Source organism: Spinacia oleracea, chromosome 3 (genome assembly GCF_020520425.1).
Source record: "Spinacia oleracea cultivar Varoflay chromosome 3, BTI_SOV_V1, whole genome shotgun sequence".
Lineage (NCBI taxonomy): Eukaryota > Viridiplantae > Streptophyta > Magnoliopsida > Caryophyllales > Amaranthaceae > Spinacia > Spinacia oleracea.
In genome coordinates this window covers 44,389,553-44,416,936 of record NC_079489.1, presented here as the reverse complement: position 1 = coordinate 44,416,936, position 27,384 = coordinate 44,389,553, and the positions used below count along the sequence as shown (strand labels likewise).

Here is a 27,384-nt window from a genome sequence, read left to right as displayed (position 1 = left end):
ATATATTAAGCAATTGAAACATGTCAAATAACATATTTTACCAAAAAAATTAAACATTTTAGGCATTGTCTATGTAAGTTTGTACTTGAATTACAAGATATTGGTAGAAATCATCCACTTAATATCTTTAATCTTGAATCTTGCTTTTGATGTAGTATCGAGTTCTTATACTTTTGAATGTGTGTATGAAGTGTGATTTGAACATAATATTTGACTTTCATGGTTTCAATTTCCTCATTGTTGTAGAATGAAAATGAAAATAGTAAGTAATTTGTTATGATGATCACAACTAATTTTAAAATGAACATTTACTGATTTGAAAATATGAGAATGAAAAGAAAGCAAATAGGTTATACAGATACAAGGGTTTATAAGATGCCTAGTAATATAACAAGAAATAACAAATAATACAAAAGGTGTGAACAAATAAAACAAAAAGTATGAACAATTTCATTATGAACATTAACCACATGATTATTATGAACAAATAAATAAAAAGAAAGAAAAACAATTCAACAAAAAAGAACAAACAATATATAAAAGAACATAAAATTCAAGAAGAAAGAATAAACAATACATGCGCTTGTAAAATCATAAAAGATCAATGAAGATCTTGTTTGGTTATGATACATATGACAATTCATAAATCATGCGGAAAAAACCATAAACCCAGGAAAACATATTATTTACACATAATCATTTAGCATAGAATAGATGCATACTCTTTGTTGCGTGCCTTCCCTAGCTGCGCCCGAACCGAACAAGAACAAGTCTTTAGGACTCCAAGTGTCGTCCCTCCGTAGATAGTCCACAGCACGTCCGGATCCGCCTTAAGATTGACCAACTAGAATCGCCTTAAGGTTCTAATATTTTCGGTTAGGTAGGCAAGAATATTGGCTGATTTTTCTGCTTAAAAATCTTAGTTTTGAATACTTAAAACTTGTGTATAAATAATGACCCCTAGGCCTTTATTTATAGAGTTATGGAAAAGGAATCGTAATCCTAGTAGGATACGAATTAATTGAAATTAGAATCCTACATGAATTCTATTTAATTAATTTATCCAATTAGGAATAGGAATTTAATCATACACTAACTCTTGTAGATTTAGGAATCACGCATGAGCACAAACTCACACACACACGGCAGCCACAAGGGCTGCCCATGCGCGTGCGAGCAGCAGCCCACGCAGCGCGGCCCACGCATCCGTGGCCTTGGCGCGCGCTGGGCCTGCCTTGCGGTAGGCCTGGGCGCTGCCTTGGCTGGGCTTGTGGCGCGCGTGCTTGCTGGGCGATGGCCCGGCTTCGTGCTGGGCCTTCGTCCGGCAGGCCTCGTCCGATGCTAATTCGTACGATATGCTTCCGATTAAATTTCCAGTTCCGGAATTTATTTCCGATACGAACAATATTTAATATTTCCGATTCCGGAATTAATTTCCGTTTCGAACAAATATTTAATATTTCCGTTTCCGGAATTATTTTCCGATTCCGGTAATATTTCCGATTCTGACAATATTTCCGTTTCCGGCAATATTTCCGATTCTGGTAATATTTCCATTTCCAATAATATTTTCCGATACGTACCATGTTTCCGTTTCCGGCAACATCTACGACTTGGATAATATTCATATTTCCGATACGATCCATATTTCCGTTTCCGGCAATATCATCGTTTCCGGAGTATTCATTTTTTGCCTGTGACGATCTTAGCTCCCACTGAAACCAAGATCCGTCGGTTCCGAATATTCATAGATGGAGTATTTAATGCCATTAAATACTTGATCCGTTTACGTACTATTTGTGTGACCCTACGGGTTCAGTCAAGAGTAAGCTGTGGATTAATATCATTAATTCCACTTGAACTGAAGCGGCCTCTAGCTAGGCATTCAGCTCACTTGATCTCACTGAATTATTAACTTGTTAATTAATACTGAACCGCATTTATTAGACTTAACATAGAATGCATACTTGGACCAAGGGCATTATTTCCTTCAGTCTCCCACTTGTCCTTAGGGACAAGTGTGCATTTCCTAATTCCTTTGTCGCTCGATGCTTGCTCTTGAACATAAGGTAAGAGTTGTCATCCTTATTATGTCCAGAGGTGTTCCTCGGTTTCAGAGTTCAACTGATCAAATAAACAGATAATCATAGCCTATGATTCATCCGAGCACGGCCATGCATTTCACAGTTTCTAGCTCTCCGAGTGGCCTTGTACAACTTTTAAGCATCTCATCCCGATTTATGGGAGGACAATCCCAATCTTGCAATCTTGAGATTAGACTTCGTTTGATAGGTGATTACCTGAGCGTTGCCTTTATAGCCTCCTTTTACGGTGCGACGGTTGGTCAACGTCAAAGCAACCAGTTCTCAAACAAGTAATCTCAAATCACTCAGGTATTGAGGATTTAGTGTCTAATAATTTAATGAAATTTACTTATGACAGACTTTCATCTCTTACAGTAAAGTTTCATAGGTCTTGTCCGATACTAGTCTTCCCAAAGTAAGTATCTATGCAAATGATTATGACATTGCCATGTCCACATAGTTCAAGAAACAGAACTACTAGTCATCTTGCATTCTAATCGTCTAACGTTTTCTATGCGTCCAATTTTATAGAAAACTCCGATTAGGGACCATTTTCAACCTTTGACATTCAAGTTCACTTGATAGACATTTCTTAGTCACAGGACTGGTCCTGACAGTCTATCTTGAATATATCGTCAAGTTGAAGGGACTCATCATTTAATAAACCACAAATTAAATGGAAAAATGAATTCCTTTCATTTATTGTGAATGATTAACCAATAATGTTTTACAAAGATTTAAACTCTAAAACTTTAAAACATTAAACAGAGACATCAAAGCCATTCTCCAATATGCTTGATTCCCATAGCTGCAGTGTGCGAGTTGTGCTTCGCTTGCGGCAGAGGTTTAGTTAATGGATCTGATATGTTGTCATCAGTTCCAATTTTGCTTATCTCGACTTCTTTTCTTTCAACGAACTCTCGTAGAAGCTGAAATCTACGAAGTACATGCTTGACTCTCTGGTGGTGTCTAGGCTCTTTTGCCTGTGCAATAGCTCCGTTATTATCACAATACAGGGCTATTGGTCATTTAATGGAGGGGACTACACCAAGTTCTCCTATGAACTTCCTTAGCCATATAGCTTCCTTTGCTGCTTCATGTGCAGCAATGTACTCCGCTTCAGTTGTAGAATCCGCAATGGTGCTTTGCTTAGCACTTTTCCAGCTTACTGCTCCTCCGTTGAGGCAGAAGACAAACCCAGACTGTGATCTGAAATCATCTTTGTCGGTTTGGAAACTTGCGTCCGTATAGCCTTTAACAATTAATTCATCATCTCCACCATAGACCAGGAAGTCATCTTTGTGCCTTTTCAGGTACTTCAGAATATTCTTGGCAGCAGTCCAATGCGCCTCTCCTGGGTCTGACTGGTATCTGCTCGTAGCACTGAGTGCGTACGCAACATCCGGGCGTGTACATATCATAGCATACATTATTGAACCAATCAATGATGCATATGGAATCCCATTCATTCGTCTACGCTCATCAAGTGTTTTTGGGCACTGAGTCTTGCTTAGAGTCATTCCATGAGACATGGGTAGGTAGCCTCGCTTGGAGTCCGCCATCTTGAACCTATCAAGCACCTTATTGATATAAGTGCTTTGACTAAGTCCAATCATCTTTTTAGATCTATCTCTGTAAATCTTGATGCCCAATATGTACTGTGCTTCTCCTAGATCCTTCATCGAAAAACATTTCCCAAGCCAAATCTTGACAGAGTTCAACATAGGAATGTTTATTTCCGATAAGCAATATGTCGTCGACATATAATACTAGGAAAGCAATTTTGCTCCCACTGACCTTCTTGTATACACAAGATTCGTCCGCGTTCTTGATGAAACCAAAGTCACTGACTGCTTCATCAAAACGTATATTCCAGCTCCTGGATGCCTGCTTCAATCCGTAGATTGATTTCTTTAGCTTGCATACCTTTTTAGCATTCTTTGGATCCTCAAAACCTTCAGGCTGTGTCATAAACACAGTTTCTGTTAAAACGCCGTTTAAGAAAGCAGTTTTGACATCCATCTGCCATATTTCGTAATCGTAATATGCAGCGATTGCTAACATTATTCGAATAGACTTTAGCATTGCAACTGGTGAAAAGGTTTCATCGTAATCCACACCGTGGACTTGCCTGTAACCTTTTGCAACCAATCTAGCTTTGAAAACTTCAAGTTTCCCATCCTTGTCCTTTTTCAGTTTGAAAACCCATTTGCTTCCAATGGCTTGGTAGCCATCTGGCAAATCGACCAAATCCCATACTTGGTTTTCAGACATGGAGTCTAATTCAGATTGCATGGCTTCTTGCCATTGCTTGGAGCTAGGGCTCGTCATAGCTTGCTTGTAAGTCGCAGGTTCATCACTTTCAAGTAATAGAACGTCATAGCTCTCGTTCGTCAAAATACCCAAGTACCTTTCCGGTTGAGATCTATATCTTTGCGATCTACGCGGGGTAACATTTCTAGATTGACCATGATTCTCACCAGATTCTTCTAAAGATCTCTGAGTTTCATCTTGAATGTCATCTTGAGCATTCTCTAGAGTTTGTTGTTCGACTCGAATTTCTTCGAGGTCTACTTTTCTCCCACTTGTCATTTTGGAAATGTGATCCTTCTCCAAAAAGACACCATCTCGAGCAACAAACACTTTGTTCTCAGATGTATTGTAGAAGTAATACCCCTTTGTTTCCTTTGGATAGCCCACAAGGATACATTTGTCAGATTTTGGATGAAGTTTGTCTGAAATTAATCGTTTGACGTATACTTCACATCCCCAAATCTTAAGAAAAGACACATTTGGAGGCTTTCCAAACCATAATTCGTATGGAGTCTTTTCGACAGCTTTAGACGGAGCTCTATTTATAGTGAGTGCAGCTGTATTTAGTGCATGTCCCCAAAATTCTAATGGAAGTTCGGCCTGACCCATCATTGACCTGACCATGTCTAGCAAGGTTCTGTTCCTCCGTTCTGACACACCGTTCCATTGTGGTGTTCCAGGAGGGGTCAATTCTGATAGAATTCCACATTCTTTCAGATGGTCATCAAATTCATAGCTCAGATATTCACCGCCTCTATCAGACCGCAGTGCCTTGATCTTCTTGCCTAATTGATTCTCTACTTCACTCTGAAATTCCTTGAATTTGTCAAAGGATTCAGACGTATGCTTCATTAGGTAGACATAACCATACCTACTGAAGTCATCAGTGAAAGTGATAAAGTAGCTGAAACCACCTCTAGCATTTGTACTCATTGGTCCACATACATCTGTATGGATTAAACCCAATAGTTCATTTGCTCTTTCTCCAACTTTAGAGAAAGGTTGCTTTGTCATTTTGCCAAGTAAACATGATTCGCATTTACCATAATCCTCTAAGTTAAATGGTTCTAGAATTCCTTCCCTTTGAAGTCTTTCTAAGCGTTTCAAGTTTATATGGCCTAATCGACAATGCCACAGATAGGTGAGATCTGAATCATCCTTTTTGGCCTTTTTGGTATTTATGTTATATACTTGTTTGTCGTGATCTAATAAATAAAGTCCATTGACTAATCTAGCAGATCCATAAAACATCTCTTTAAAATAAAACGAACAACTATTGTCTTTTATTATAAAGGAAAATCCCTTAGCATCTAAGCAAGAAACTGAAATGATGTTTTTAGTAAGACTTGGAACATGGAAACATTCTTCCAGTTCCAAAACTAGCCCGGAGGGCAACGACAAATAGTAAGTTCCTACAGCTAATGCAGCAATCCGTGCTCCATTTCCCACTCGTAGGTCGACTTCACCCTTGCTTAACTTTCTACTTCTTCTTAGTCCCTGTGGATTGGAACATAAGTGTGAGCCACAACCTGTATCTAATACCCAAGAAGTTGAATTAGCAAGTATACAGTCTATAACGAAAATACCTGAAGATGGAACGACTGTTCCGTTCTTCTGATCTTCCTTTAGCTTCAAGCAATCTCTCTTCCAATGCCCCTTCTTCTTGCAGTAGAAGCATTCGGATTCAGAAGTGGGTTGACTGACCTTCCTCTTTGCAGATTTGGCGCCAGTTTGCTTAGTTGGGCTGGCCTTGTTGCCACCTTTCTTAGCATTCCTCTTCTTTCCAGATTTCTTGAACTTGCCCCCACGCACCATAAGCACATCCTGCTTATCACTTTTGAGCGTCTTTTCAGCGGTCTTCAGCATACCGTGAAGCTCAGTGAGCGTTTTGTCCAGACTATTCATACTGTAGTTCAGTTTGAACTGATCATACCCGCTATGAAGAGAATGGAGGATGGTGTCTATAGCCATTTCCTGAGAAAATTGCTGATCCAGCCGACTCATATTCTCAATGAGTCCAATCATTTTGAGAACATGTGGACTTACGGGCTCGCCTTTCTTAAGCTTGGTCTCAAGAATTTGCCTATGAGTCTCGAATCTTTCGACTCGAGCCAGATCTTGGAACATGTTCTTCAACTCACTGATGATTGTGAAAGCATCTGAGTTGATGAACGTTTTCTGCAGATCCGCACTCATGGTGGCGAGCATTAGACATTTCACATCTTTGTTGGCATCAATCCAACGATTGAGGGCTGCCTGAGTGACCCCGTCGCCTGCAGCTTCGGGCATCGCCTCATCTAGGACATACTCCTTTTCTTCCTGCATAAGAACTATTTGCAAGTTCCTTTGCCAGTCAAGGAAGTTTTTCCCGTTCAACTTCTCCTTTTCGAGAATTGATCGAATGTTGAATGAATTGTTGTTTGCCATATTAAAAACTACAATTGAAAAGAATAAACAAATAAATAACCATTCACAGTTTCTCTTAATAAACTTAAATTCTAGCATACATGCATAATTCAATGTTTATTAAGCATTTTATTCAAGTTATGTGTTCCGGCAGGTGTGAATAAAATGATTCCAAGATCCTAAAATCATTGAAGAACTAAGCACAGTTTGTCGACTTAATCCTAGAACATCTTAGGTAAGCAAAAGCCTTTTGCTAATAGTCTAGAAACTATTCTTGGTTGATAGGTACGTCTAAGAACTTTATTAGGTAAACCTATCGAATTTGCCACGACATAAAAGGACTCCTTACTTATATCGTTGAGTTTCACCAAAACTAACATGTACTCACAATTATTTGTGTACCTTGCCCCTTTAGGACCAATAAGTAACACCTCGCTGAGCGAAAACTATTACTAGATTGATGTAAATGATATCCAAGCAAGTGTATATTTTGGCATTGCACCTTTTAACTCAATTTTTAAGTTTGGAACTTAAGGCTCTTACTATGTTGGTTAGATTTTAAGTGAACTAAAATCCTTAATCATGCAACATAATCAAGCTTTTGATCTCATGCATTTTAAGACATATTTAAAACAATAAATAACTTAAAACATGCATAAGATATTTGTGATCTAGTATGGCCCGACTTCATCTTGAAGCTTTGACTTCAAAGTCCGTCTTGAAAATCTCCGTGGGAGGCACCATTTTCTTCAAATAGGATAAGCTATAACTAATTACAATTATTTGATGGTTCGCAGACCATATTTGAATTGAAAAATAACTTTGGTACTTTAGACCAATTACATTCAAATTAATGGTACGCAGACCATATTTTCTATCCTATTTGGCCATACTAGTCACTTCATAACCTGCAAAACAGTACATATACAATATATACCATTCACCCATTCATTATCATGAATGGCCCACATAGCTGGTTAGTAAAACACATTATGCATCACGTAAACATTTGCAGCAATTAATCAAGGGCACCAATAATCTACCAATTATTCAGTCCTTATTAATTCTAATCAAGTTGTTTTAACCTTAAGGATTTGTAGACCTAATCAAGAGTTTATGACTAAAAAGCGCTCCCACTTAAACCAATAAATTCATATGCTTTACCAATTTTAAACATAAAAATGTATTTCTAGTCCAACCGGAAACATACAAATTTAATTAAAATTTAAAGCTCATATCAATTTATAATTGAATCCAAAAATTTAATTTAATTTCAGTCGTATTTAAATTAATTCATGATTTTAATTTTAGTAAAATAATTAGAATAAATAATATTTATTATAATTATAATATTCAAAATTAAAATCCAAGAAAATAATTCAAATTATTAATTTTAAAATTAATTAAAATTACGTGAACTGAAATTTTCAAATTAAACATTCAAAACGATCTAATCGTAACGCAAACACCCTACGCGTTGCACGCCCATGGGCCGTACGCACACAGCCATTGCTGGCCATGTGCGCGCAGCCCATGCGCTCGTCGCATAGCTGCTGCTTCCCTATCGCAAGCCTCCGCACGCATTTGTGCTCGCTGCGCGCGCCAGCGCTCATCGCACGCGAGCTGTCGCTCGCAGTGCGCGCGCGCGACATCGCTCGCTGGGCGCGCGACATCGCTCGCTGGGCGCGCGAGCCATCGCTCGCTGGGCGCGCGACATCGCTCGCTGGGCGCGCGACATCGCTCGCTGTGCGCGCGAGCCATCGCTCGCTGGGGCGCGACATCGCTCGCTGGGCGGGCGACATCGCTCGCTGTGCGCGCGAGTAATGCTGGGCGCAGCGCTCGTGGCACGCGAGCCTGCGCTCGCTGCGCGCGAGGCTGCGCGCTCTTGTGCGAGGCAGCGCGCGTTGTGGCGCAGCTCGCTTGCTGCCCACACGCGACTGCCTTGGCTCGCTCTTCGCCCATGCCCATTCGTTCATAGCTCGTGGCACACGACACAAGGCAGGGCTGCTGCCTTGTGCTCGTGCACTACGCCCTTGCTCATTGCATTCGTGCCGCACGGGCGACGAGCTCCCTTGCTCGTCGTCGCATGCCCGCATTATACAACACCCCTTAAGGGTAACACGAAGCGTCCATTGCTTCGTGCGTGCAAGTTATATGAACGAATCGCATAAAATTTAAAATTTATATTTAAAATTAATGACAAATTAATAAATAATATTAATTTCATAATTTTATGGCGAAAAATCGAAAATTTATTATCCAATTGATTTCCGATTGATATGGATTCAAGTTTAGGTCATAAAAATTTAAAATTTATCGTAAATTTACAATTTTTATGGTGGTTTTTAATCATAGGTTTCTAATTAAATTACAATTAATTATGAAAATCAAATTAATTCTAAATTATTCTAATTTTCAACAAATTAATCATAATTAATAATTAGATTGCATAATTAACAAGACTAGGCATTCAAACTTGTTAAACATATGCAGTAGGTCAATCAAAAATTCAAGATTTATCAACAAGAATCGCAAATATTTAATTTAACATCTTAAATTTACGAAATTTTGCATTCGAAAAACTAAAACCTTCGAAAAGTCATAGTTAGGCTTCGAATTTGAGAATTCTGGGTTCGGCAGAAAAGTACTATTTTTGTCAAAATTTTAGAATGCCTTTTACATGCGGAATTGACACAAAAATCACTCAATTCGGATGAGTAACGAAGAAACTGCCGAAAAACTGCGTACGTATAATTAAATAAACGCAATTTGCAATTAATTAACAATTACGAAAATTAATCACCCCTTTTAATTCTTGCAAATTTGTAATATTTAACCATGTTTATGCAATTTAGATTATGAAAATAATAAGGGGCTCGTGATACCACTGTTTGGTTATGATACATATGACAATTCATAAATCATGCGGAAAAAACCATAAACCCAGGAAAACATATTATTTACACATAATCATTTAGCATAGAATAGATGCATACTCTTTGTTGCGTGCCTTCCCTAGCTGCGCCCGAACCGAACAAGAACAAGTCTTTAGGACTCCAAGTGTCGTCCCTCCGTAGATAGTCCACAGCACGTCCGGATCCGCCTTAAGATTGACCAACTAGAATCGCCCTTAAGGTTCTAATATTTTCGGTTAGGTAGGCAAGAATATTGGCTGATTTTTCTGCTTAAAAATCTTAGTTTTGAATACTTAAAACTTGTGTATAAATAATGACCCCTAGGCCTTTATTTATAGAGTTATGGAAAAGGAATCGTAATCCTAGTAGGATACGAATTAATTGAAATTAGAATCCTACATGAATTCTATTTAATTAATTTATCCAATTAGGAATAGGAATTTAATCATACACTAACTCTTGTAGATTTAGGAATCACGCATGAGCACAAACTCACACACAGACGGCAGCCACAAGGGCTGCCCATGCGCGTGCGAGCAGCAGCCCACGCAGCGCGGCCCACGCATCCGTGGCCTTGGCGCGCGCTGGGCCTGCCTTGCGGTAGGCCTGGGCGCTGCCTTGGCTGGGCTTGTGGCGCGCGTGCTTGCTGGGCGATGGCCCGGCTTCGTGCTGGGCCTTCGTCCGGCAGGCCTCGTCCGATGCTAATTCGTACGATATGCTTCCGATTAAATTTCCAGTTCCGGAATTTATTTCCGATACGAACAATATTTAATATTTCCGATTCCGGAATTAATTTCCGTTTCGAACAAATATTTAATATTTCCGTTTCCGGAATTATTTTCCGATTCCGGTAATATTTCCGATTCTGACAATATTTCCGTTTCCGGCAATATTTCCGATTCTGGTAATATTTCCATTTCCAATAATATTTTCCGATACGTACCATGTTTCCGTTTCCGGCAACATCTACGACTTGGATAATATTCATATTTCCGATACGATCCATATTTCCGTTTCCGGCAATATCATCGTTTCCGGAGTATTCATTTCTTGCCTGTGACGATCTTAGCTCCCACTGAAACCAAGATCCGTCGGTTCCGAATATTCATAGATGGAGTATTTAATGCCATTAAATACTTGATCCGTTTACGTACTATTTGTGTGACCCTACGGGTTCAGTCAAGAGTAAGCTGTGGATTAATATCATTAATTCCACTTGAACTGAAGCGGCCTCTAGCTAGGCATTCAGCTCACTTGATCTCACTGAATTATTAACTTGTTAATTAATACTGAACCGCATTTATTAGACTTAACATAGAATGCATACTTGGACCAAGGGCATTATTTCCTTCAGATCTTAATTTCATTATGAACATTAACCAGATGATTATTATGAATAAATAAATAAACGAGAAAGAACAAATAATTCAACAAAAAAGAACAAACGATATAAAAAGAAACATAAAATTTCATAAGAAAGAACAAACAATGCAACAATTATGAACAATTTTATGATGAATTTAAAAACAAGATGAAAGAACAAACAGTACAATAAGAAAGAACAAACAGTACAATAATAAAGAACAAACAATACAAACACGTAGTTTTTTTTGGGGGGGGGGGGGGGGGTACAGCCAAAGTTGGCTGCACCTGGGTATAGCAGTTAGGGGTATAGGGGTATGACATTTTTATTCCTCAAATCTCATTGCCTAGGGCCCGGGGTCGAAAGGGGCCCAAAAATAATCTGCTTCCATTTAATATCTATTTTTAGAAGAAAAAAAACACAATAGAAAGCACAAACAATTCATTGGTGTTAAATACGGGCCTGGGCCGCACCCGTCATCGAGAGAGAGAGTCCACTTAACAAGACCGTAGGAGGTTCCACCTTAAAACCATATGGCAATAAGGGGAGTAGCCCCTTAGCCTTATTAAGTGATTAACTCTATCATCTCTTCTCAATGTGGGACACTCACATGTGTTCTTTGAGAAGGCTTTCTTCAACAATTGGCTCATTGATAATTGGGAGCTAAATGATTCAAATAATCAAGGGATCAAATCCCCATGAGGGTATATCTCGTTTTTATTTGAACTTTCTAATTTCCTTTTTTCTTTCTCCTTTTTTTCCTTTTTCCTTTCTCCTTTTTCCTTTTTCCTTTTTCGTCCTTCCTTTCTTTTTAATGCTTCTTTTCGTTTTTATTTGTTATTTTTTTATGTCTTAAAAATCTAAGTTTTTCCTTCTTAGTTTTATACAATGTAAATGTTTAGGTTGTTTAATATTTAAATTCACCAAAATTAGTATCTAATAAAAATCATTTAACATATATTTATATTAACGTTTAAGAAATTAACTTGTGTTAAGAATTTTGTCGCAAAAAAAATAACTTGTACAATTCTCTTCTTAGACAATCTACAACCAATTTCATTCTCAAATTTCTCTTCGGGAAACCTATACAAATCATCTTTCTTATAACGACATCATACAAATAAGAAGAGAGAAAATTTTGTTGCATCTGATTTATATCTATCAAATACTCTGTAAGAACATGTAACGTAAAAATATAAACAAGCGTATTACTGGGCCCATATCTCTTTTTTTTCATAGGGACCACTAAATATCAGGATTGGCCCTATTTCCGTATTTGGCTCCCCTTGAGGATTTTATTATAAAAAATCATGTCAACTCTTACTAATCATTCCTCCTAATAAATTGGTCCAAGTTTAATGCGTTTAATGATTTTCAAACAAATTTCATTAAGCCAATAAAACTTACATTAAGTACACGACATTATTTTCCAAGTCCAAATAACACATTCAAAAGGGGAAAGGGATGTCCATTTTTAGCCCCCTACACTTGTTAAATAGTGAAATGGAATGGAAGAGATGACTGCTTGCCACTTATTGTAAATGGGTTGAGCCGTCTTACCAAACACCTGGTAAGTAGCGAAACGTAATGGAGAAGATGACCGCTTGCAGCTAATTATAAAGTGGATGAAAAAACAATTAGTAAGTCGGTCTCACCCAATACACTAGTTTTATAATACGGATTTTTCATGAAATACCCCCGAATTATGGCGTAATTCACCAAATGCCCCTCGACTTTCAGAAATTCACCAAATGCCCCTCACAAATGACTTAATACCCAAAATACCCTTACTAATGACGCGCCGTTAGTCCTCCGTTAGCCTAATTTTTAAATTCACCAAATACCCCTATTTTATTACTTATTTCATATAATACCCCTATTCTGAAACTTAATTCACCAAATACACATAACTTAAAATTACCCATTTTGATGCTCAGCGGCTAGTTTTTATGTTTGAAAATTAGCCGTTGCTTATTGTTTGCTTATAAAAACCCCTTTTCTGACTATTTATTGTAGTTTTTCTATTGTTTTGTTAATTTCATATCATTTTTGTCATGAGTTTTCTTTCAAAATCATCATCCACACCCATGAATCCACATATGTAAGAGTCCCAAACAATTTCTAATATTATGGGAGGAAATTTCCATCTGAGGCTCCGATACAACACTCAGTAAGTTTCAATTATGATCCAATAAGTTCAGGCCTCATCCAGTAAAGACAATGCACTTTAGCTGAGCAAAAGGCCAAAAAACCCCATTTTCAAAGGGATCTTATGTAAGTGAAGCTGAAGTAATTCAATCTAAAGCTAACACCTTAATTTTCTTATTGTCCGAATGGTAAAGAAACTAAGAAATCAAGTTCAATAACACATACATTTTTATCACAACCTCGATTTCAACTTGGATTCATGATGTGAAAATCTTGAGTTTGGAGGCAAATCTTTGTGCCAAGATTCATGTTTTTTCACTGGTTCATGAGCTTTGGAACATACCTTAGTTTCATTTTTTTTTCTTGTTCCCTCAAATCCAAAAATAGACATTTGTCCATAAATCTGACCATGTCAATAGGACCTAGCTCAAAAGAAAAGTGGGAAAACCTTTATGCCTCGACTGTAAGGTCGAGAGAAAGTTAGGAGATTGAAGAAAGATGTTTGGAGGCAGTAGAGACAAGAGACAAAAGGGAGTTAACGTTAAATATGTGGCATGGAAGCAATAGAAGCCGAGGTAGCTGGAACATATGCGTTAGAATAAAATTAATAAGAGCTTTATTTTTAATCTGTTTGCATATGTTAAAGATATTTCCCATATTGAAAAAGGAATACCTTCCGATTGCGTGGTAAATATAATTAATTGGTCACATAAAGAATAAGGTACAAAAGAAGTAGCTATTTTCTTGAAGAGTTGCGACGTTTTGAGGTGTTTTTAGGAGTGTTTTCTGTTTTAATGTTGTACCGGAGCTTCAGATTGAGTGTTGTATCAGATATTCGGATGTCAAATTTTCTCCCATGATAACAAAATTTATTTGGGACTCTTACATATGTGGACTCATTGGGTGTGGATGATGATTTTGAAAGAAAACTCATGACAAAAATGATATGAAATTAACAAAATAATAGGAAAACTACAATAAACCGTCAGAAAAAGAGTATTTATAAGCAAACAATAAGCAACGGCTAATTTTCAAACACAAAAACTAGCCGTTGAGCATCAAAATGAGTAATTTTAAGTTATTGGTATTTGGTGAATTAAGTTTCTGAATAAGGGTATTTGGTGAAATAAGTATTAAAATAGGGGTATTTGGTGAATTTGAAAATTAGGTTAACGGAGGACTAACGGCGCATCATTAGTAAGGGTATTTTGGGTATTAAGTCATTTGTGAGGGGCATTTGGTGAATTTCTGAAAGTCGAGGGGCATTTGGTGAATTACGCCAAAATTCGGGGGTATTTCATGAAAAATCCGTTTATAATAATGGCACACCCTATATTCAACACCATAAGGTTAAAGTCATGTTCTTTAGAGCTGAACTTAGCTGAACTTAACTAAATATTACTGAATTGGAATAAATAATAAATAATAAATAATAAATAATAAACAATATATAATAAATAATAAATACTCTCTCCGTTCTTGGTTATTAGTCCCTTATGAAATATTGAACAATCTAGTAAAAGAACACCTTGCATGTGAATCTCTAAATAATCTCACCCATGTGGATAGGAGAGAGAAAAAATAAAGAAAATATAGATAGGTGGAGTGTTTAATGTTGTTAAATTAGAAAATAAAGGGACCACTTGCATATTTAATTGGGAAAAAAAAAAGGAAGTACAATTGTAATAAAAGGATAAAAGGGGAATAATTGTTGAACAAATAAGGAAAGATTCTAAAAGGGAATAATAAAACAAATATCCCAATACGGAAAGGGAACTAATAAACAAGAACGGAGGGAGTAATAAATAATAAATAATAAATAATAAATAATAAATAATAAATAATAAATAGTAAATAATAAATAATAAATAATAAATAATAAATAATAAATAATAAATAATAAATAATAAATAATAAATAATAAATAATAAATAATAAATAATAAATAATAAATAATAAATAATAAATAATAAATAATAAATAATAAATAATAAATAATAAATAATAAATAATAAATAATAAATAATAAATAATAAATAATAAATAATACTCCCTCCGTTCCTAAATAAGTGTCACATTTCCTTTTTTGGCGTTCCCTTATAAGTGTCACATTTCTATTTTTGAACATATACTTTTCCCACTTTTCCATACACTTTTCACACTTTTCCATACACTTTTCCCACTTTTCTATAAATCATGATTACTTTTACTTACACATTCTACATTTTTCCACTTTTCAATCCCCACATCCACTTTTATTTGTACTTTATTCTATTAAACAATTATCTACTTTATCCTTTCCCCCAAAAAAACATTCACAATCATTAACTCTTACACACTTTACAATTTTGTTAATTACCGTGCCGGAGCCCAAATGTGACACTTATTTAGGAACGGAGGGAATAAATAATAAATAATAAATAATAAATAATAAATAATAAATAATAAATAATAAATAATAAATAATAAATAATAAATAATAAATAATAAAATAAATAATAAATAATAAACAACAATAATAAATAATATAATAATATAAATAATAGTAATAATAATAATAATAATAATAATAATAATAATAATAATAATAATAATAATAATAATAATAATAATAATAATAATAATAATAATAAGTTGAATTGAATTGAATTAAACTGAACTGAAATAAACTGCGAAGTAAGTCATGAAACTGCAGTTAAGACAAAATGAACAGGGCCTAACTCTTTCTGAATAGGAAATCAAATGTTCAAATACGTGTTTCACTAACTAGCCAAGCTATTTCATCATGATTATACACATCTAATAGAAGTCAAAGAAGACGAATGTTTTTCAGTGGTGGTTTAAATAACTTCGAGGTTGTTTGATTAGGAGAGGTTTGAGGTAAAATGAGAATTTTGAGATAAGTTAGAAGTATGACCTTTTGAAAAAGCTAATTGAAAGTGTTCGGTTATGAGAGATTTCGAAGAGAGTTTTGGGATGCTAATTATCAAAAATCTCAACATAGGAGCTTCTAGCAATTAGAGGTTTGAATAGTGAATGGAAAATTACTACTTTGTCATAATATTGCCTGAAATTTCAACTCTTATCAAGCTTGGCACCCTAGAGTATTTCCCTCTTAAAAACATTACTCAAGCCTCTTTCATTTCATCCATTTACTAGACTCGTTTCTAACTTTTATATTAGTACTTTGAAACACTTAAAAAGTATTGCATTCATGATTGTAATTTCATTGGTGATAATTTTCTATTTGCAAATCATGTATATTTTTAAATTTTTAAATTAAGAATAATTTCTTTTTTTTAATATCAAAAAATAAAGAGAAATTAATTAACATAATAAACTACTTCGTATTTGTATCCAACAAAAAAGTACGTCATTGTCTTTAGTGGTCATTTATATTAAAGAACTAACAATTAACAACTAATTTACCAAACATTTTTACTCAAAAATCAAACCAGATAATACAAACAACTTACAACTAAGCTAATATCTAACAACTCCTAACCAAACAGGGCTTTTATATATGCACATGAAGATTTCCCTTTAGACATTTAAACTTGTCATCATGAAATTGGTAACCTAATCCCCTAAAGTAAAAAATACAGTAGAATTGTGTGTATAAAAACAACCAAATTACGACATTGAATGGAAATAAAACATATTGGGCATAACCAAGTTCCCAGAAGTGATGCTACTACGTCTAACCAAACGACCACTTTAGTTCAAAATAAGCTCAGAGCAATCTGATTCGTTAATTAGCTTTCTACAACCAACTTCCAACAGTGACACCGTTACTGTCAAAGGGCTTTGCTTAATGCTTCTCTGTTTCAGCGTGTAGCTTTCCTTTATCCAAATTCTCATAGGTCTTTCGCAGCCTCGCAGCGCCATTGTGATACGCAATCCCCACTTCCAAAGATACTCGATTTTTTTTGGTGAATATAGAAGAAGCAAGTAGGAAGAAAAAAGCACAGCAGAAAGTTCCCTGTCAAATGCAATGCGTTCCGTAATTTGAGAACTAGACAAAATTTATATATATGTAATGCAATACCAATGGCGCATCAGCCCAATAGCCTAGGACATCCCTTCACCAGAGTGCGTTTCATTATCTTCTTCCATGAGTGCGACCTCCTTGATTTCCTGCAACATTTTCAAAACTTGCCACATGTTAGGCCTCTGCTCTGGGGATGCAACACTACATGCTATGGCTACCTCAAGAAGCATCACAAGCCTATTCTCGTCATTACCACCATCTGCAACATCTCTTGCAGATCTTACCCAGTGTACTATGTCATTTGGAGTCAAATATGGATGCTCAGAAGGTGGTTTTCCTGTCAAGAGCTCAAGTAGCAACACTCCGAAAGCATATACATCTGATTTAGATGTTGCTTCGGAATCAGACTTACGGATCTCTGGTGCTTTATACGCCCACAAGCTAGGATCATCATCTGTTAATGACGCTTCAGTCAAAACACTTAAGGAATAGTCTGTAATACAGGCCTCAAAGTCAGAACCAAGGAGGACATTAGAAGATTTAAGGTTGCCGTGAACTAATCTCCAAGCTTGATGAATATAAGATAGGCCTTGTGCTATATCCTCAGCTATTTTCAAGCATGAAGTCCAATGTAGAGGCTTTGACCTTGCTGACTTGGAACCTGCATGTAACCCAAAAAAATTAACCTGTATTCAATAACAAGCCAATGCAATTTGAATGTACAGATTCGAGATCAATGACAGACAACTTATCAGATAAATGCAAACCTTTCTAGTTTTGTGAAAAAGAGGCAATCAGTACTAGAACCTACTTCATACAAGTACACATTAAGAACATTTTTCTGCACTGTTGACCTCTAGTATTGAGATACTAGTTTACTCAGTTTCATGTCATTAAATTCAAATTCTTCAAAAACGCTCCATGTTTATTGTATCCTTAAACTGTATTCTTCAAATTAAGATACTAAACTGTGCTGTTAATGTTTTACAATCTTATACGAAGTATGGTGTATTAACATACAAACAAGTAGATCAAGGTAATTGAAGTTGTGTTTAAGACATAAATAAACATTCATATAGTTAGCATTATAAACAAGGGATTGTTTGGATGATTATAAACAATAAACATAAGCCAAGATTTTGCTCATGGTGTCGTGATTCACGGAATACAATTTGACAATGATGGACTTAAAGTAGGGAGTCATTATCTCATATCGATCCCACAAACAACGATCTTTATGGCACAAGATATAACAAATAATGTGCCCTCGAGCTTTAAATCACTAAAAAAAATTGTAAGTCGTCTTCTTGTCCTTGTAGTTTAGCATAAGTTTAAAAGCTGAGCCACTAGTATATGTGCACGCAGCACAAGATTAATGCTAACATGTTGTAAAGAACTGATAAGTTTGAGCACAAGAATAATGGCAGAAATATCTTTAATTTGCTTGATAGATGAAGAACACCAAACTGAGATACAAAAGTAGTGACTTGAGGCCACCAATCTCTAGGTTTAGTGACTTGAGGTCACCACTCTTCAAAGCGTAAGCTTTACCAAATTCTCAATATATCCCTCATAACCTAGTGTGCTAGTATTTATAATCATGCTACTACACCTACCAAATTTGTCTTCTACCTAATATCACTCATTACCTATTATGTCCTTCCCTTACACTTGGTTCATTGCAATACCGCCCCCCTAAACTTCCACCTTGTCCTCAAGGTGGGTAGTAATTAGCAGAGAATTCCAGCCTCGGTAGCAATAGTCAGTGCCATTCTGTTTTCTGAAATTGACGTTCGGTTTCCATTGGCGCCCAAGCTCTTAACTGGTAAGTCCTTGTACCTCCTCTAGTAGTGTAGCTAAGAAGAAATTATCCTTGAAGATGTCATGAGCTGGAAGTAAGGTTTGGGTTTCTGACTTGGAATTGTAAGGTTGTAAGTTGGGGAAATTAACAATGGGATGTTGGTCTAAATTGTGGGGGTAATGATAGATTAATGTGGTAGATGGTCTGGGATTAATAATTGTTGAATTGGGTTTAGTTGTGGATGAAGGGGTTTGAAACTTGGTTTTGCAATTCGGTGGTAGTGTGGGTTCGAGGGTAGACAAATGGGGTTCAAAAAAATGGGTGCAACTATTGGTTTCAAACGACTGGGGTGAAGAAATGGGATTACAACTAGTAAATTCAGCATTGGGCTTTGAGTTTGTAGGCCCAAAATCAGTCAAGACCTCACTGAATAGAAAACAATCCAAATTGACTCCTCTTTCAACAGCTATATTCAAACCTGAATGTAAATCACGTGTTTGCAGCCTAACTTTATCAGTTGTGTCAGCCATTTTTGCATTTACTAAATTGCCCTTAATAATATCTTTTGTCTTCCTTTCCAAGCCAACAAGTAACCCATTAAAACTTCTCCAAGCCACCTCTTCTTCTGGAATCAAGTTCCAGTACCGCCGTGATTGCCGCTGTACTCGACCACCGGAATTCTTACCGGCGACGAAACCAGGACCACCACCAGATCCACTATTTCCAGCACCACCTCGCTCAAATTCTCTTCTCTTTGATTCACATCTGATGTGGTAAGATCTACTCATCCCTCCCGCACCACCCCTTTCACCTCCCCTGTGGTTATTTCCAAAAGGTTTTGACAACCACCATTGTGCCCTCTTATGTAACCCCTCGCAGGACCATCACCTACTTCGCTGGCGAGACCACCTCGTCCTCCACCGCTAAAACCTCCGGCAAAATCACCATGTCTTTCCCCCACCCTTGGCGACGGAGATTCGTTTCGGCTCCCATCATCCTTATGACCTATGTCGACGATGCAACGCTGACCCTTGCTGGACCCACCAACAAAAATGTTTTCAGCACCACCTAAGCTACCATATGCAGCCCCTTTTCCAGATCCTCCTCCACTTTGTGTCACCGTACTTTCGCTGGTAATGAAAAGTGGGTATTCTCCAGATCCACTTTTCTGCAAATCTGCATTTTCCACCACTTCCGTTTCAACCACCTCCGAATCTGCTTGGTTCTCCAGAGCAACCGATTCTTTCTCTTCCTCTTTGAGTATATCTTCTCTAAGTTCAACAAACTTCTCTCCCAATTCCTTCAATTCTTGCCGGAACGAAGAAAAGATCGGAGAAAGACCCTCCATGATGTTTTTCACGAGATCTTCCTTACATTTTTGGAAAATCTCATCCCACTTCTCCTGGGATTTCTCTTCAGATTCTGTAAACACCATTTTTTCTTTTTTTACCGCTCTGATACCAAGTGTAAAGAACTGATAAGTTTAAGCACAAGAATAATGGCAGAAATATCTTTAATTTGCTTGGTAGATGAAGAACACCAAACTGAGATACAAAAGTAGTGACCTGAGGCTACCAATCTCTAGGTTTAGTGACTTGAGGTCACCACTCTCCAAAGCGTAAGCTTTACCAAATTCTCAATATATCCCTCATAACCTAGTGTGCTAGTATTTATAACCATTCTACTACACCTACCAAATTCGTCTTCTACCTAATATCACTCATTACCTATGATGCCCTTCCCTTACACTTGGTTCATTGCACATGTACTGATAAAAGTTTGCCAATCCATTTCAGAATTATGATTGAATTATTTATTTCACCTTCGTAAATAAGATTAGGTTATCTCTTTTAATTTCTATGATTGCACTCCCTCTCTTCCTTAATGTTTCACTCACTTCCCGTTTCGGGTGTTTCATAAAGTTCCACTCACATATATTTTTATTCTATTTTTGGCACACAACTTTTACCATGTTATTGTTAACCCATATCCCCTTAATGTTTACACCTTTCTACTCACTCCCGACCACCTTGCTTTTTCCACCTTTTTTTTTCTTACACCAACCACCAACCACCTTTTCACAATTTCTCTTTCACTTTATCTACTTTTTTCTTACACCTTCCAACTCAATTTTCTCAAAATTTCCTAGAAGTAAGAATCCACTTCCCTAGAAATAAGAATATTAAGGAACGAAGGGAGTATAACATTTTAAATACTAGATAAGTCCTTTGCATGTACTGATATTCTAAAAAATTATTTGACTGGAATATTTCTCTCCCTAAAGTTACCGCATAATTAATAAATCTTGAATATACTCATTTAATCATCTAATATTGGGTATGCAACTTCCATCCTACTATGTAATACATATATATGTTTGATATGCTAAATTTGACCAAAATATTCGATATATTAATATGTTGATTTTTTGACCAAAATATTTAGTAAATATATTTTCCATTATTAATATAACAATTTGACTAAAATATTACAAAAAATCATTTTTTAAAAAATTATTATGTGTCGTATATTATTTTCATAATCCATAAACAAATATTTGTTTTTCGATACATAAACAGTAAATAAAAAAGTTAATAAAGTAGAGATTTTAGGAAAAAAGTTTTTGGCGGAAAACTTTTGCACCAAGAAGTGACACGTGTCACTCCTATGTCTGATTTTAGTATAATGTAAAAATAAATACGTTATAGAAAAATTTGTGCCAAATTTTGGTAGTAAATTCACTGTATGCAAATAGCTCTAAATGCAAAATAATACACATTAACGGCAACATGTTTGAGGCTTAGAATTTAGGTTGCGGGGTTTTCTCTTTTTTTTTTCTCTTCTAGCCGAGGCTAGTGCCAAAAGTACAAGACACACTGCAATTGAACTTGAACTCTTGAAGATTGATGAGTTGCACGTAACAACCAAACAGAACACTTGGAGTTCCTTTGAACATGTATTAAATCCCCTTGGTTAGATGTTATGAACCTTAGGCTCGTTTCCCTTTCAAGATATAGGTAGAAATTAAAGGTAACAATGGTTACACTTAAAGGTCTGAAAGACCCAAAACCCTATGTTGCCCAAGCATTCCTGATAAGATGTGTTTACGAAGTGGGAAACATGAACACTATGGAGGTTTATGCAGAAAAAAGGTTATATATTCCATACCAAACAAATTCTTATAGATGACAAATCCTAATTAGTAAAACTCCATCGCGTCAAATTCACATCTCTAAAGTCTAAACTAACAAATAAGTCCTCAGAAACTAGAAATTCCTTATCCGTTACCAAAACGCCGAATAAAAAGGTGCTTTCATGAAAACTTTGGTCTCACGAAAAACAAAGAATACTACTTGACAACAGCACAAAGCCAGGGTTTTTTTTTTTTTTTTGACAGCAGCACAAAGCCAGGGTTACAAGTAAGGATATTTATCTCCATGCTACTGTGAGAAAATTAAGGAGAATCCAAAGAGATCTCAACTATTCTCAAGTAAAGTCAATAATCCAATGTACTTGAAGTTCAATGAAGGGTACAAATTGTAGTCTTCTGGATAGCCGCTATTTTGCTCATTATATAGCTAAAATTCACTTCCCTCTATGATCCTGTTCATCTAGCACCAATATCCATAATTCCATTGTTCAATGGGAACCTTGAACTGGGTGGTTGTGTTGTTTAATGTAACATGTTATAGCAGAAACATAGAAATGCACACTCAATCCGCACTTGGTTAGTTAACTTATCACACAATACCACAACTGGGTGCCTATATAAGTATATATGGAACCCCTCCATTGTTTTGTACAATGTATTACATGCTGCATAGATGAATCAAACAACATCCCTAACACATAAAATAACCTGAAAACAAAATCAACATAAAGAAAACAATATGATGTATAAAAAATAAAAATAAAAAGTGGTCCAGAAAACTGACCATGTATAAGAGAAAACAAGCTTCCATTAGGCTGATAATCATAAACCAAAAGTCTCTCTTCCATAGCCTCAAAATAACACCTTAATGGAACCAAATTCGGGTGCCGAAGTGCTCCAACTGATTCCATGTGCTGCTGGAACACCTCTCTTCCTGCACCACCAATCTTACTCGAATCAAGCCTTTTTACACAAACAATCAAACGGTTGTCAAGCACAGCCTTATAAGTAGTACCAATTGTCCCTCTCCCCAATAACTCAGCAGAAGCCCTCATCAGCTGGTCTAGCGAATACAACTCAGTCTCACCCGCACAGAATAATAAGCTCCCACTCTTCCCAGCTGCCACCTTCATCATCCCTTCTTGCTGCGCACTCTTCACTTTCTCCTCCCTCTCCTCCTCCGTTCTCATCACTGCTGCCGCGTCCGCCGTAGCTGAGTAGTCTGAAGCCATTGTTGCTCTCTCCATATGATGTTGCCTCCTCTGCTTCTTCACTGCCAAAGCGAAGCATGTAATAGACCCAATTAATAACATTAGTCCTACTATAAACCCCCATATTATAGCCTTGTTTGTGTGAGTCCTTCGACTAGGTTGACCTAAATCAACGCCGCGTAGCTGGGCGCTCTGCTGCCCGAGCCCTCCCGCTGGTGCAGATGACGTTGGGGCTTCCGCGGCGGGGCCGAAAAAGTGTGTCTTACTGCATTGTTTGTGCAGAATTTCCCCACATAAACCTGGATTATGAGAATAGCAAGACTGACTGAAATGGGATAAAACTGGTGTTACCGGAATCGGACCTTTAAGATGATTGCTTGAAACATTAAACAATAACAATGTAGACTGATTAAGCGGCGGAATCGGTCCCTCGAAACGGTTAAACTCGAGTCGGAGATAGTATAGCCTGTCTAGCCGAGTCAACCAGGCGGGCAACTCCCCGGTCAGATTATTGTAAGACAAATCAACGGTTCTAATACGATGTAAAGTAAGAATAGACGGCGGGAAAGAGCCAGTGAAGCGGTTGTGATGAAGAAACAAGGCTTTGAGGTTGACGAGAGTAGAAAGGTTTGGAATGGGCCCACCAAGCGAGTTATTCCTTAGACTCAAAACTCGGAGTTGATCTAACCGAGTTAACGAGTCAGGGGTGAAAATGCCTCCAAGATTCTGGGTTTCAATGACAAGGCGAACAACTCTGTGCTTAAAACATTCAACACCTTGCCACTTACAATGCGAGTAACTAGTGTTGAACCAGAGCTCACCACGGGAATCCGCTCCCCGTTTAAAATCGAGGAGTGCTTGAGCATCGGTTGAAAGATGCGAGCACTCAACGTAACAAGATAAACGTGATGAAAGAGCTAAAACTAAAAACAATGATATACTCACCATTGTAAACAAGATTAAAACGGGTAAGATTTGAGTTTGAATGTAGGCATTTTTGCTGGAGATATGAAACAAGAAGAAGAGATGGTGAAAAGAAAAGGATAAAACAAATGGAAATGTTAATGGTGAAAGAAGCAGGGTAGAGTAGAGGACAGAGGGTGGCAGAGTATCACGTGCAAGAGGTGGAAAAGCGAGCTATAGGACCGGAATGACGTTGTTGTACTAATGTCCTTATTTATGCCAAATTTCGTCTAGAGGCGACATTTGACTTGAGTCCACACAAACTAAGGCCCTGTTTAGGGTGCATTTTGTTCAACTTATTTAACCTGAACTTATCTGAACTTATCTGATCTGAGCTTCTCTGAACTTATTGGAATTTATTTGAACTTATCTGAACTTATTGGAACTTATTGAAACTTTTAATAGTAGTAATAATAGTAGTAATAATAATAATAACTATAATAATACTCCGTAATAATAATAATAATAATAATAATAATAATAATAATAATAATAAATTAATTAAAATTATAATAATAATAATTATTATTATTGTTATTATTATTATTATTATAATAAATAAAAATAATTAAATTAAATAAAAATAAAAATAAAAATAATGATTATTATTAATAACAATAAAAAATTATTAAAAAAATAATAATAATAAAAAAATAATAAATAATAATAATAAATAATAATAAATACTAATAATAATAAATAATTAGTAATTAATAATAATAATAATGATAATAATAATTAATTAATAATATGAAAAAATAATTTATAATAATAAATAACGTTTTCAGATTTTTACGGGTACGGGTTGAAACGGGTTCGGATTTTAACGTGTTCGGGTTTTAATGGGTACGGGTTGAAACGGGTACGGATTTTAACAGGTTTAGGATTTAACGGGTATGGGTTGAAACGGGTTCGGGTTTTAACAGATCCTGGATTAAAAGGGAACGGGTTGAAACGGTTTCGGGTATTAACGGGTACAAGTTTAAACGGGTACAAGTTTAAACGGGAATGAGTTGAAAAGGGGTTGGGTTTAAACGGATTTGAGAATCATATCGGTCATCTTCATGTCAGATCGGGTAAATCGGGTTTGAATGTAATGAGTCAATTTTCGCCGAATTTGGGTTCTTATCGGTTCGGGTTAATATCATGTCGGGTTATTTATAATCATAATAGTAATATATCACTAATAATAATAAGAAGAAGAATAATAATAATATTAAGAACAAGAATAATAATAATAATATAAGAATAATTATTTAATTATTAATTATTATTTTTTTTATTATTTTTTATTATTATTATTATAGGAAAACACCAAAACGTTTCAAGCTTAACAAGCTACAAAGATCAAGTGAACTACAAGAAGTTGGAGGGGAGCCGAGATACAATCTGCGCCCCCCACTCCTCTAGCTATGGCGAACCCGATCCTGCTGAAAATGTGAGCAGTTGCCCGTGCCCCAATGTCTTGAGTCGTGGAGTACGTCTGGACCCGCTTCAGCAACGAAACAACCCCTTTCTCTAATTCCCCAAAAGAAGAGAATGAAAAAGGAAAGAAACCGTAACCCAAAGCCCTACATCGTGCCGCATACTTATCCTGCTTCCGCTGCGCTGCAACCGCCACAACCCGACCCGGAACGAAGTCTGACAACCCAGATTGCGTCATAGGGGAATACCCAGTCAAGTCAACACACACATCTAGACCTCCATCCCATGAATAAAGCAATATATCTGCAGGACGAAGAGCTTCATCACAACATCAACCTCCTTGCGAGCAGAAATCCCCGACCGATAGCAAATATCCAAAAGGGTATCACGAACAACATTATGTCGATGTTTAATACCCACAATCCCAGCACAAGACACGGCATGATCCCCATAAATGTCCCCATCGAAAACCCTAGAGCAAGCAGAACACGGCGTCGAATCAGAGAACAACGGAATACCCAACCGATAGCAAAGAATCGAACGATAAATCTTACCGTTCATAGTCTGGCCTAAACCCGAGATGGGGACTGCCCGCAACCAAGCTGAGGAGTGATCCCCCTGCTGTGATCTCCATAGGGCAACATGACGTGAAGATAAGGAGTAGGCAGATTCCGCATCAGCAGTAACCTTCGTGAAATATATGTCTGCCAATTTCTTCATGAGTGTGGGGGCAGCGATCTCATTAGGGCTACTCATAAGGTCGGTCTCCACGGTCCTATTGAAAAGACTAAGAGCATCATCAAAGGCCGACCCCAGACCGTCAACACCTGAAAGCCGAAGAAGCGAATCCTGCAAACCAGAAGACTGCAAACGGGATGCAAGAAAAGCATAATATCGAACATCACCAGCTGAATAAACACCCAATTCTCCATAAGAATAACGCAAGGTGGCAAGACGCCATTGCCAGTCACCGAACCCAGGTCACGAAGCAGTCACGATACGCTCTAAAGAAGCCCGAAGAGCCACATCAAAAGATAATTGGGCCGCTTCAAAGAGATGAGGCGGACAGGTGCGCATAGCAAAGTAGAGTTTAGAAACTCCAGTACACGCACGAAGAAGCAACAACTCACACTGGGGATCATTAAGCTTAGCTACAACCATAAACACAACAGTCTTCAACACACGTTGCGAAACCAACTCCTTACAAAAAGAGGAATCCGTACTGACTAGACCACCAAGCAACTTAACACCAAGCGCAGGATGAGCAATATCCGTAGGAAAGACACCCTCTAGACGACTGCGTGGGTCTTCCGAAGGCCAGAAAACCTCTGTCTTCTCAACATTAACATGGAGACCTAAATGAGGATCCTCCTCCAAAATCAACTCCAAGACCTTTCCAACCACCAAAGTGTCACCAACGATAGTGCCATCATCCAAGTACCAAGCCTGAAGAGATAGATCAAAAGAGTCTCTGATTCGACACACCAATGGATGTAGAACCAGAGAAAAAAGCAAAGGGCCAAGAGGATCCCCTTGCTGCACACCTTGACAAGACCACAAGGTATGCTCCCCATAATACAACCGCGCTGGAGAAGAGTAGCAGAATTCAACCC

General features: G+C 37.0%; 1 protein-coding gene across 2 annotated transcripts; it reads right to left on the bottom strand.

The window, feature by feature from the left end:
• Positions 1-16,653: 16,653 nt before the first annotated feature.
• Positions 16,654-24,527, bottom strand: LOC110786732 (probable inactive receptor kinase At5g67200). Of its 2 annotated transcripts, XM_021991307.2 has the most exons (3): positions 23,188-24,527; positions 22,957-23,106; positions 16,654-17,881 (listed from the first exon to the last, which is right to left on the bottom strand). In XM_021991307.2, exons 1-3 carry the CDS (start codon positions 24,329-24,331, stop codon positions 17,301-17,303), a joined length of 1,875 nt encoding a protein of 624 aa, XP_021846999.1. In that variant the 5' UTR covers positions 24,332-24,527; the 3' UTR covers positions 16,654-17,300. The 2 variants fall into 2 exon arrangements, with proteins under 2 accessions (XP_021846999.1, XP_021846998.1); XM_021991306.2 differs by having other exon boundaries at positions 22,957-24,527.
• Positions 24,528-27,384: the final 2,857 nt, after the last annotated feature.